This window comes from Boleophthalmus pectinirostris, unplaced genomic scaffold, assembly GCF_026225935.1.
Source record: "Boleophthalmus pectinirostris isolate CB_2022bp ecotype Guang Dong unplaced genomic scaffold, ASM2622593v1 HiC_scaffold_22, whole genome shotgun sequence".
In the NCBI taxonomy this organism is placed as follows: Eukaryota; Metazoa; Chordata; class Actinopteri; order Gobiiformes; family Gobiidae; genus Boleophthalmus; species Boleophthalmus pectinirostris.
The window spans coordinates 34,263,864-34,276,855 of NW_026571190.1; the positions used below are offsets into that span (position 1 = coordinate 34,263,864).

General features: G+C 38.8%; 1 protein-coding gene across 1 annotated transcript in view; it reads right to left on the bottom strand.

Annotated features, from left to right (window-relative positions):
* Positions 1-12,992, bottom strand: part of LOC110153842 (protein FAM13A-like) — a 93,581-nt gene that overhangs the window by 65,037 nt on the left and 15,552 nt on the right. Inside the window, exon 5 of the mRNA XM_055158499.1 lies at positions 2,630-2,710. Within this exon, the coding sequence (XP_055014474.1) occupies positions 2,630-2,710 (81 nt within the window). The remainder of the gene's footprint in view (positions 1-2,629; positions 2,711-12,992) is intronic.

The following is a 12,992-nucleotide window of genomic DNA, read 5'->3' on the forward strand; positions in this document are numbered from 1 at the left end:
GCTTTACCAGGTGAGAGTCGCGCAATGTCGATGACGAGTCCCCATCTCCTACCCCCTGTACGGTGTCCTGGTTTTGACAAACGCAAATATGGTCACACTAACCTGTATTCCACTGAATCATGTCTTTTAATCCGACAGAAATTGACCGCATCAGCGACACAAGAGCTGTAGTTTTATCTTCGCTGAGTTTATGCAAATTAGCGATGCGGTTTAAAGTTTTGTTTCTGTGAGAGATGCGCAAAACTGAATTAAACACATTAAAATGTCAAACGGATTGATGTGGCTCTAGAGTCGTTACGGTTTATATGTCGTAAATTAGAATTTATTTATGCAGATTAGTAGTGCAGATAGTAATAATAATGATGATCATTTTAATATAAAAACGTTAATGATTAATCGATAATCGATCGTTAATTCTTCTAACGATCGATTAAGAAAATTTTATCGAATGCCCATCCCTAGTTTCGATACTAGTTTTAATATCAATTAGTATCTGATTTTCAATACTTTCAATACTTTAATGGGACTAAATTTACTTACTGATTTAATGAATGAATGATCCCTTAATATAATTTGTATTTTATTGGCATGTAGGTCAATTTTTTATGTGCATTGTCAATGATAAATAAATAAACTAAACTACTGACAACCCTAAACTGTAGTATTTTTCCACTGTAACACTCTACTCTAAAACTAAATTACTGTGCATTTTCTCTGTGAGTCCCACAGCATTAAAAAGGTCATGACCTTTAACCAAGAATGACCTCAAACACAACCCGGCCACTATCGACAATCAGACACTGATAAAATCTGAGCTCAGAAAACAACTTTTACAAAACACGGCATGCAGATTATGTCACACACAGTCACATGGTCGACGTTACGGGTGATGCGGATGGGAATTTGAAAGTACAAGCGTTAAATAACAGAGCAGGGTTTAAAGGGTGTGCACGTAGGCCTGCTGCGATAACAAATCTTGAAGCGTGATATATCGCTACAGAGAAATATCGAGATAAACTATAATATTGAAACTACTTTAAACCACTGACATGAAGCAAGACAATCCCAATAAATATATTTTCAAAGATATGTAAATAAAGATGTGTAACTTGTCTGGTGGAGGGCCTGTCACCTGTTTGTCTCCGTGGAGATGTGCCTAGAATGTTCCACAGTATGGCCCTAAACATAAGAATCTCCATGGAGACTTGCAAGAAAAATAACAGGTTAGATTTGTGGAGAATTCATGTTTTTTAACAACTTTCTGAGCAATATATAACAGCTGTAGTTCAATAAATGCAAGACAGATTGGTTTAATGCCATACTGTGGACAATTTAAAGCAAAGCAGGGTCGAGGACACTCACCAGAAAAGTTACACAGTGCACTTTAAAATATACAATATCAATAAAAGGTCTGAGTTGCAAGACATAAATAGCAGAATGAACCAAAAGAAGTTACTTGTTCTACTCTCTACAGCAGGGGTCACCAAAATGTATTCTCTGGGGGCCACATTATCGCTCTTGACTGTGATGGGGGCCGGGGTCAGGTCAGACGTATAACAGAATTGTATGATCCTGATGATGCAGATTATATTCTTTGAAAACCGCCGCACTGCACGGTCCTTACACTGAACAAAAAAATAATAGCTCGACCACTGTTCTCTGCACTCCCTGTCAAGTTTTTGTACTTTAACACTCACCATTTTGCTGTCCTTAACTGCACTACAGAACTCTGTGCATGCGTTGGCTGTCACTGTTTGATCTCGAGCTTTGTCAGGTGACGAAAATTCGGTGGCAAATGTAAATAAGTCATATACTTATTTAAATATAAATACTTCATATAAATATCATTATTTAATTGAAAAAAGCTGAAAAAAATCAACAAAATACAAGATGCAGACATGTTATTATTTGTCAAAAAGTTAATAAAAAAAAAAAAAAATAGGCCATGACAACTTTTGAGGATTGCCTCATAGGGCCAGCTTCAAGTGGTGGGGGACAGAGGGGCTGGGGGGCCGGAGTCAGTTCGCGAGCCTTAGTTTGATGACCCCTGCTCTACAAAAATACTGAAATACTAATATATTGTATAGTGTAATGTGATGATACAGTATCGATATCGTGGGCTACCGTATCTATATATTATCACCAAGAGTGTTTTTAACTAAATTATTTTGTTACAGTGCTACAGTTTTGTTGCTTGTTCAGAGGAATGGAAACTCCTTTTTTTCACATTTCACTAGTTCTGATGATTAAAATGACGCGTTTCATGTCATTTAACAAAGACTTTTAGTATCAGAGCAATGATTTAGCCTTTATTCTTGCTTGAACCGTGTTTACTCGATTTTAAATATATTGTATTGAAACGTATCGAATTGTAAAATCACTGTATCGAGATGTGTATCATATAGACAACTTCTGAATGAAACCCCGCCCTTCTCTACAGCTCAAAACGTATCATAAGACATAAAAAAAACGGCAAAATTCCCACCATTATAACAAATAAATACGTACAAAAAAACACAAAATATATGATTCCACCGGTCATATATTGAACGAAGTCGATATAGTAATTATTATGAAAGGACTAGGTGTATTAACTACAAAGAAAATATGAAAAAAAAAAACATTTTACCTTTATCCTGGGAGCTGGTTGTGGAGTTTTTAAAGGAGAACTCCATAACTGCCCCGTGTCCACATCTATTGACTGTGCCTCCTAAAAACAGAACAAGAAATATTAAGTTAAAAGTTAATAGTTTGTATATTAATTGAAATGTATTAAAATAAATGTCTGTGTACCATTAAAAGCCAGTTTTGTTATATTGGGAGGAAAATGTTATGCACTACCACATGGAGGGTTGTCATATATTCCAATTATACAACCCATTACTTTTTAATACGCAGCAGAGAAAGTTACAAGGCAGTCCTAAACCCAAACTACTGGTAAACAAAAATGATGGTTTTGCTCGAGAAAATTGCATTATAATGTATGTCCTTTATGGGTCCGTGTACCATTTGTTCTTTTGAATTTCAATTAAGAACGGAAAACAATAAAATGGGAAAACAGTATTTCCTTATTCCGTTTTAGTGTGAAACAAAAAAACTTTTTTTTTTCTTTTTTTTCCCCAATATTTAATTAAAAGTTTATTTCACACCAATCAAAAAACAGTCTCGGTGTCTATTTCAGTTTTGATATTTTATTCTCTCTGGTTCATTTGCATCGAAAGTTCTGGTTCTTGTAGATCTTACCTGAAAAATCTTTGCAATTTTGTGAAAAACATGTCCTCCTCTTTTGTATCAACCATAGACTGTATAAAAAAGTTGACTAAGCGAGTGTGACGTCACCCACAGCGTTCAGCTCCACTAAAATGAAGCTCCCGTTGCCACAGTTACATCTGAAGCTCCATATTTGGAAATCCAACCACGAGTATCATAGCAACCACAAAAGCCAATCATGACTGAGGTTGTTAAAGGTGCACGCCCTTCTCACCGGAAAGTTGAAAGAGGGTGTACTTAGCAACAAACTGCACTAGCTGTCAATCAAACTTGTTGCTGAAGCGAGCAGGAGTGACCTCAGGGAATGAAAGCGTCTGATTGGTCCGTTATTTATGTTCATATCTTGATTTAGAGACAAAATAGCGAAATGAAAAATTCAGGATCATGTAGAGCAGGTTAATACAAACACAAAATCCAATCCACTTTTTTTCTATAGCACATTTCACAAGCAAACAGTTTCCAAAGTGCTGCACAAATATATAATAACAATAATAATATAATGACAAAATAAACTACTAAAATAATACTAGTCTTAAAATAATAAAGCCAGTAAAATAAAATAAGAAAATCATAGAATAGAAATAAATAAACCAATAAATAAATAAAATGCTGGAGCTGGCCCTTGGACCTCAGAGCGCGCACGGGGGTATAAATTTGGATGAGGTCTGAGACGTACTGTGGGATCAGTCCATTCAAAGCTTTAAAATCAAACAATAAAATCTTTAAAATCAATTCTAAAATTAACAGGAAGCCAGTGCAAAGACGCAAGGATTGGGGTAATGTGCTCTCTCCTTTTTATTAAAAGTTGCGCTGCAGAGTTTTGGTCTAACTATAGTCAGTAATGTGCGTTTTGTGAAATGCCGGAATGAAGTGCATTACAGTAGTCTAGGCGTGATGAAATAAAAGTGTGCATAACTTGTTCAAAATATTTAAAAGATAAAACATTTTTAACTTTAGATAAAAGCCACAAATGATAAAAACTTGATTTTAAAACATTTTTGATCTGTTTGTCAAACTTAAAATCACTGTCTAAGGTGATGCCAAGGTTGGTGACTGTAGGACGAACATAATTTGACAAGGCTCACAGCAGCAGGTACAGACAGAGGGGTGACAACATCCCAATGTAGGTCAATTGGGGCCAGAGTCAGAAGGAGCCACAAGAGCCTCCTAGTGCACTTCCTATTTGGAACGCGACGGCTAGTGGGTTAACTATGTCCACTCACATATACGGTCTATGACAGCGACACGAGTAATTATTGAACTCCGTGAAGAGAAGCAAGTAGCAGCGATAAACTCTCCTTTGGTCAGTGTCACGGCCCCAGGTCTTTTGTTCTAATTTGTTTCGTGTGTTCTAAATTATTTTGCTGAGCTCTCCTGATTCCTGCTGTGGGAGCCCTGGCCCGTGATTGGTGGGGCATGTCTCCGCCCACCTCACCTGCAGCCACCGCCCCCTACTTAAGGAGATTACCAGCACCTGTTCGGGGCTGCTGGCCTTAGTGGCCCGTATGCCATTTTGCGTTTCTGTTCGTGTTTGTGTGTAGTTCTGTAGTTATGTTCTGTTTTGTGCCTTCTTTGATTTGGTCACTCGATTCTGTTTGTGGGCTTATGTGGTTGAATTTGTGTTTTAGTTCGTGTGTGTCGCTTAGTTTTACCACTCGATTTGCGAAAGCCTGCGTGACCCTCTTTTGTAGCACAAAACTTTCTTAGTTTAGAGTATTTTCTGTATATTTTAGCCTGTTTTGTTAATCTGCCTTTACATTCCTGTTAATTAAACATTATTTAATAATTCCATTATACATCTTGATTTTATTTTTGTTACTTCCCTCACCCCAACGAGCTGGGTCATAACAGTCATTTGACAATGAATTCACATGCGGCACACTGAGCAGCATGTGACCAAACCAGAGAGAATAAAATATCAAACCTTTACGAACAGTACAGTTCAGTTTCATGGTTGTAGATGATTGATGCATTATAAAATCTTTGCCGTTGAGAACTGGCTCTGAAATCTCCAGCTGTAAATTAACCCGTCCAACTGAAAGCATAAAATCATAAAGTTGTTGAAATTATTAACTAGCCACTTTAATAACTAGTAAACCTGAGTATTTTATGACCAAAGGCAAAGGGCAGTGCAGGTGCTCATGCTGCATTCAAAGACCTCAGTAAAATTAGCATAGGGCCTCCTCCTCCTCTTCACACTGAGCACCTCGCACATGTGTTTATGAGAGCATGTGTGTGTGCAAGCCGATCTGGTCCTGACAGAGGGGTTTCCCAAAGGCCACTGGGCTCTGGCTCCAGATAGTCATGTCGTACGCACTCGTTTGACATTCACGTTTTGGTGTAGTAGTTTTTTCGACTCTCGTTATGATTACTTAAAGGTCCCATATTACGTAAGTCATGTTATAATGCTGTTACCTCTCAAATACAGACCTGGAGATGTGTTTTGTTTCATTAACATATTTGGGTAATTATTTATTACCTGGTCCCCGAAGGGTTGACCAGGTTTTGTATTCACCCTGTGTGTGTCTGTGTGTCTGTCTACCCATGATAATTCCACCATTTATGGGCCGATTGTGACCAAATTTGGTACGTGGGTCAAGCCCCCATGCCCGATGCCGCAAAAAAAAAAAAAAGTTTGGTGACGATCCGAGGTCATTTGAGGTCACACGAGTCAATTGAAAGGTCACGCCATTATAAAGGATCGGCAATTTCGGCAATTTCTGAACCATCTGCGGGCTAAAATATTCACCCAATCATCAGACAAGTTGGTACACATAACCGGGGCACACTGGATGTTACAGGTTGAAACCGGTCAAGGTCACCAAAGTCAAATATGCGTTTTTGGTCATAACTCCGCGAAGGATCGAGCTCGAGCTACGGGAGTGGTCTAAAAATCTCAGAAAAATTATTATCTATTTTTAATTCTAAGCATTTGTATAATAAAATATTAAAAGTTTTCGAGATAATCAGTAATTATAACAGTTCATTTCTCTTTCAGTGTATGGCATTAAAATTCTAATTGGAACGAAAATAATTTCCATTTCTTCTTTTTCTGGTGATACACAACTCATGAAAAATTACATTTTCATTAGTAAACACAGACATTCTCATGTGTGACCAATATCACACAAATGTTCATGGGCCTGTACAGATACACACATTGTATTGCAGATATAATGATCATGTAATATGGGCTGGGCTCCTCATAAGCTGCAGGGGGGACCAGGTTGCTATCTCTGATTACGCTTGTTATTAGTCTGTCTACATCTCCAAAGCTCTAAATGACATAGACTGTATAAATAATAGACTGTATAAAGAAGTGTACTAAGCGAGTGTGACGTCAGCCACAGCGTTCAGCTCCAATGAGGCTTGCGATGCTCACAGTTACAGAGTCACTTTGGAGCCAGGATCTATATTATGAATACTATTTTTTTGACGGACCAAATAGCAAAATAAAAACCCGCCAGGATCATGCGGAGCGGGTTAATAAGAACATTTGAAAAATGACAAGGCTCACAGCAGTAGTTACAGAGAGAGGAGCGATAATATTACAATGCAAGTCAAATTAAGTCAATGGGAGCCAGGGTCAGAAGGAGCCAGAAGAGCCGCATGAGAACATTTGGAACTATTTGGAACACGCCGGCTAGAGTATTGTGTCCATTTATATATACAGTCTAAGGCAGGTGTCTCCAACCTGTAGCTCTCCACCCCCTTCCAAGTAGCACACCAACGGATTCCGGAATTATACCATTGTGCTGAATAAAAAATGTTTATTAATTACATGCCTAGTATCACTGTAAATGTATAATTTTGAAGCCCAACTTTTGGCACTAATAAATGGACAATGGTTTAAGTTTTATAGGAATCTAACTGTACCCTAAGGCTCGCCATCTTTCTAATAATTGTCTCAATTTCAATGAGTAGCTCTCTGGCATTTTTGTTTTGTAAAGGAGCTCACTGGAGGAAAAAGGTTGGAGACCCCTGGTTTATGGTTCCACCTTGTGATGTCATGAAGCAATAGGTTTCAGTTAACAGCCCCTTTTACCTTTTATTTCAATATAGATTGGCAATTCCAGGGCTGAAATCATCCAAATGATTCTAGTGAAGGTGTATGGAGTTTAAAAACACACTGGAGCACTTCCTGTATTACCACCTGACATCACAAGGTGGAACAGAGTGTTTTCTGTTTGAGGGAAGAGCTCAGCCTAAATATGCAGGGTTTGTGTGTGAATTAAACAAAACACAAATCCAGGTTTGTTTGTGAAGAGGAAACAACATTAACACAGATTTAAAAAACTGCGTAATATGAGCCTTTTAAATATTACATTCATGTTTTCAGATCACCGCTTCCATCTTCTGACTCTTCAGTATTCCTGTTTGGTTCCCATGTGACCCCTTTAACCAAATACGACCTGTGGGGTTTCTGAAATAGCCGCTGTGGTAGCTGCAAGAGGTCAAAGGTCAAACCAGTGCTAGGTCACCCCTTTACTGGCATCAACTGGACCCGGTCACGTGTCTCGCCAACGATGCGGCCGTTAATCAGAGCGACCTGTTGCAGCCACAAACAGATGAGAGATGAGTTTCCTAAAGTGGAACTTGGGGCCAAGTATCAGTCTCACCGGTGACAGAGGTCATTTTATCCTCCTTGCAAATAACTCTGTTGACACTTCGCAGCGGACGTCACCAACATTCTCCTGGGGGTGTGAAGCTAACTGGAAGCACTGCCCTGTCTGAAGCTCTGTTACAGTTTCCAGACTTTAGTTTTTTTTTTAACACAATCTGTCCAGAAAGAGCTGACTTGGGCTGGAACTACAACAGCTGAGATGATTCGTGCGGTTAAACAAGTCTCTCACGTAACATTACTATCACAAGTTAGCCAGCATTAGTCAACAGTTTTTCAGTTAGTCATTCTCTGTTTTTGTTTTTTTTCTGTTGAAAATCAAATACCTAAACAGGACAATGAACGCTCGCACTGATCACAAGCTCCTGAAAATGTGCTGTTTAAATCCATTTTGTGTTTTTTTTCTTGAGTTTTCAGACTATAATAAAACATTTTTGTCAGTTTTTATAAATGTATATCTTGTGTCTCCATGGTAACTGCTGAACATTCCACCAAAAGACACACATTTAGGCCCCGTCCATACTAGTACGTATTCGAGTTGTTTTCGTTGCGGATGCAGTGTTCGTCCACACTGATTCGATTGAAAACGGCTCCAGAGAAGGAACGATCTGGTGCTGCCAGCTCCCACGAATTCATTTGAGTACGGATCTGATCCGGCACTGTGTGGACGCCTGAAAACGCTGATACGCTGATGTTGGTCTATGCATCGCAAAGTAATTCACCGCCAAAACACTAAGAGGCTAGAATATGTCGATTCATATATACTTTCTGGGCGTATGACCTGCAGATGTATAATCTCTGAAAAGTTTAACATGAATCCTCTCTAACGCGACAGAAGCACAGAACAGACTCACCATCAGCAGAACACCCACTGAGTTATGTCCTTTAGTCCGACAGAAGCTGAACCGCATCATCGTACAATAGCGAGCAGTTTTTTGAGCACTTAGTTTATGCAAATTTGTCACACGGTTTTAAGTTTAGTTTTTGTAAAAAGTAAACAAATATGTTCAAAGCTGTGTGGATAGGGAAAGCTTGCAGACACAGAAACGACGTGTGTGGACGCAGATCGTTTCCAATACGGTGATACAGTGATTCACGGATTTGTTTCAGTGTAAACGTAGGCTTAGAAGACCAACAGCATGAACACTGCAAAGTATCAATAAAAAAACTGTGTATATCAAAATTAGATTACTGGTCAATGTTTCTATGTACAGAAAAATTCAAAAAGAGCCATTCAAAATACTACAGAATCAACACTGTAATATAAATTTGGTATTTACATGGTGGCTTCCTGGTACAAGCTTTAACGTGTGTTTACAACAAGCACAAATTTAGTCTGGGGTTTCAAACTCAAAGGTCGGAGGAGGTCACAAAACCCTGACCTGGCAAAACAAGCAACTGACCACTTCACAGACAGGAAAGACAGACCAGAGAGACCAGAGAGACCCCGATAGCATGAGAAAATACCATGTAAAAATATAGTAATATAATAACAATAATAATCAAGTTCTGGATAAAACTGTAAGAAAATATTAAAGGTTCATTGTGTAACTTTTCTGGTGGAGGGTCTGTCAAACGCTTGTCTTCATGGAGATGTTATTGCTTTGTTTAGATTGTTCCATGGTAGAAATTAAACTCAATCTATCTCAAATCTTAAGGAAGACAACTATTACGGTATTTCTGAGCAATAGAAACACCCACAATCAAATGCTGGGTAGATGTGTTTAATGTCACACCATGGAACATTCCAGGCAAAGCAATAACATCTCCATGGATACAAGCAAGTGACCGGAAAAGTTGAGCAATGCACCTTTAATGATATTATCTATTCAAAAATGGTTTACAAGGATTGTCTACTCACTTTATTGTTATTGTGTCAGTCGCATAAAATATGGTAGACTCAATATTACAATTTATCGCAGTATCTCTGTAACCACACTCGTCGGCAGAAATTTGGGGGCCCGGGACAAGAAGCCTCACATGGGGCCCCTTTTAAAATAAACTAGGGTTTTTCCGATACACAATTTTTCAGGTACCTGTAGTGGAGAGTACTCAGACCAAATCACCTATCTGATACCACTGTGTATTTTCCTGAAGAGGACCCATAGATACGAGGCGCTGCTGACTTTGTTTACTCTGCATAATTAGCCATGTGCTCTGAGGATGAGCGTCTTTTTACAGGCCTCACTGTTGTTTTTATCGGCACTGCGATAAAAAGTGCTTAAATCAGCACTACTTCATCAAGATCACTGGCAAATGTTTACATTTTTATATAGCGCTTATCCACATTCAAGGCACTCTTTATAACAAGGAACCACCCACCTGTTCACACACACATTCACACACCAGTATACAAAGACACTGGGGGTGAGGTGGGTTAAATGTTTTGCCCAAGGACACAACAACAGCATTTATCAACCTTCGGCTCAGTGGACAAACGTTCTACCAACTGAGCTACTGCCATCCTATCATTATACATTTCACTAATGTTTTAGTCCTCAAAATCTTTTTATTTTTGTTTTACTTAAAAAATTTGCCTAGATGCTTTCATTTTGTGGAAACCGTCTGACCTCGCAGTGTTAGAATTCGTTCGCTCGACGGTAGGTGGGTAGTTTTTTCATTTAACCAATCGCTGCTATTTGGTCGTGACATATGTAATGCAACGCTGACGGGGCTATATGATATATTAAGCTTTTCCCAAATCCTGAAGGAAGAAGGGCAATAAAGGCTTTCTCCTTGATAAAATTCACCAAACATTCTCTTTGTTCCGGCTTTGAATCCTCGATCTTGGGAATCGTTGCCCACACAGAATGTATGGCTCTTTGCTGATTGGGTGGTGCCCGAACTCGCACTTCCGGGGTTTTTGAGAACCGTCTTGTATTCTGATTCCTGACCTTGTCACTGGAGAGAAATTAAACTGAGCGGAGACACTAGGAGGGGTCAGCCAGGGTATTAAAAAATAGCCCATTAGAAGATTAATTTTTTTGCTGTTGTATGTTAAAAAATAAAGTAGCCTAAGTGTACTTCTTCACACTATGTGGTATCGGACTGGTATACCAAGGCCAAGTATCTGGTATTGAACAACACTAATATAAACCAACAGGAGGAGAGTGCAATTCTGTGCAGGTCTTTGACAACAGACCCTTTTACCACCCGTCTACTGCTGTCTTTAGAAATATATTGTGCTTCCAAATGTTGTTATCGTGAGAGATTTTGTTGTGTTATCTGTTTGAACAGTATGGACACAAGTGTTCGACTCCCAGATATCACTGTATCTGCCCCCTCTCCTTTTATCTTAACCTGTGCGTGACCCCGGTAACCCCCTCCTGACCTCTTTGCACCACAGCGACTACAAAGAGGGGCAGTTAACTACAAATAGTAAGACATCCTGAATTTCCCCTTGGGGATCAATAAAGTACTATCCATCTGCCTTTCACAAGTTTGCCTTTAGCTGGGTACAACAAATCATACAGACAAAAACCTCAAGCTGCACTGTGTAACTTTTCGGTTGGGGGTCTGTCACCTGCTTGTTACTATGGACATTGCTCTGCCTGGAATGTTCCACAGTATGACTTTAAACAGCTCTACCTTACATTTATTCAATTACAGGTGGTTTTATAGCTCAAAAATGCCTACAAAAACATGTATTCTGACTGTGAGCGGGGTCACCTCTCCACAGATCTGACCTGTAACTTGGTCCGGTTTGGTCTCCGTGAAGATAGAAAAAGGTTTAATGCCATACTGCGCCAGACAAAGCAATAACATCTCCATGGAGACGAGCATTTGACAGGCCCTGCACCAGAAATGTCACACAATGCACCTTTAAAGCCGCAGTATGTAACTTTTTATCCAAAAACTTGACTAAAAGTAAAGCTTTTTAAATATTTTGGTTGTGTTAATTGTAGTAGACAAACTTAGAAAAGCAGGTTATGTTCATGCTTAGGGATGTAACGATATCCAAATCTCTCGGTATGATATTATCACGATATGCATCTCATTTTATGAAATTTATTGCGATATTTTGAAGAGGCTTATATAATTATAGACAGGACACTTTGTTGCTTTTAAAATACCTTGACAAGATTTTGGTGTGAATTATTTCCGTCATAATCCCAAGAATTCAAGTAAAAAACACATTTCTCTTCATGTTGTCTGCGCTGAAATGAATCATGGGATATGGAGTTCCCAATGTTTATAAGCTGATGCTGCTATAAAACCATGCATTTAAGCAAAGGAACTTGTGATTCGATATATTGTGACAGCCCACGATATTATTGTGAGACTTTTGACGATACGATATAACGATATTTCGATTATGTTATAATGTTGTCCTCATTAAAAACACACCTGGAGTTGAGTTTTGTTTCATTTTTAACACACAAATCCTGCATATTTACGTTTTTCTCTCAAACTGAAAACACTCTGCTCCACCTTGTGATGTCATGTAGTAATACAGGAAGTGCTCCATTGTGTTTTCAAGCTCCGTGCACTTTCACTAGAATCATTTGGATAATTTCATCCCTAGAATCTCTAAAAGAATGAGAACTTCGCACATCAATTACTAGAGACGGGTGCGTCGGAGGAGAGGGAGCAGCCCAAGAACATAGAGAAAAATCCCGCACACCATCTTACTTGCAAATTGTGAGATTTATTAGGACAAACCGTGCAACGTTTCAGCACTAGGTTTTCGTCAGGCAAACAGAATGAGAGCTCGGGTGGCCATCTTAAATAGGGTGTGGCAAGCACCCAAGGGTGACAAGTCATAAAGAAACAGTGCACTCAAAACCCCGTAATTCAAAAAACAAAGACAATCAACATACAGTGTAATTAATTTCTTGAATCTCTCTCAATCTCTACTGAACTAAAGGTAACTTGAAAACTACCACTTCATGACATCACCAGGTGGAAATGAGCATGATGATCTTTGGAGACATAGACAGATTAATAACGCAGGATTGCTCAGGCATGTGTGAATGAAACAAAGCACAACTCCAGGTACGTTTGATTAGATAACATTATAACATAACCAAAAAGAAATATTAAACAAGTTTTTAATGGAATAATTTTTTTATCTGATGTTGTTTTGTTCGTATAGCCACTG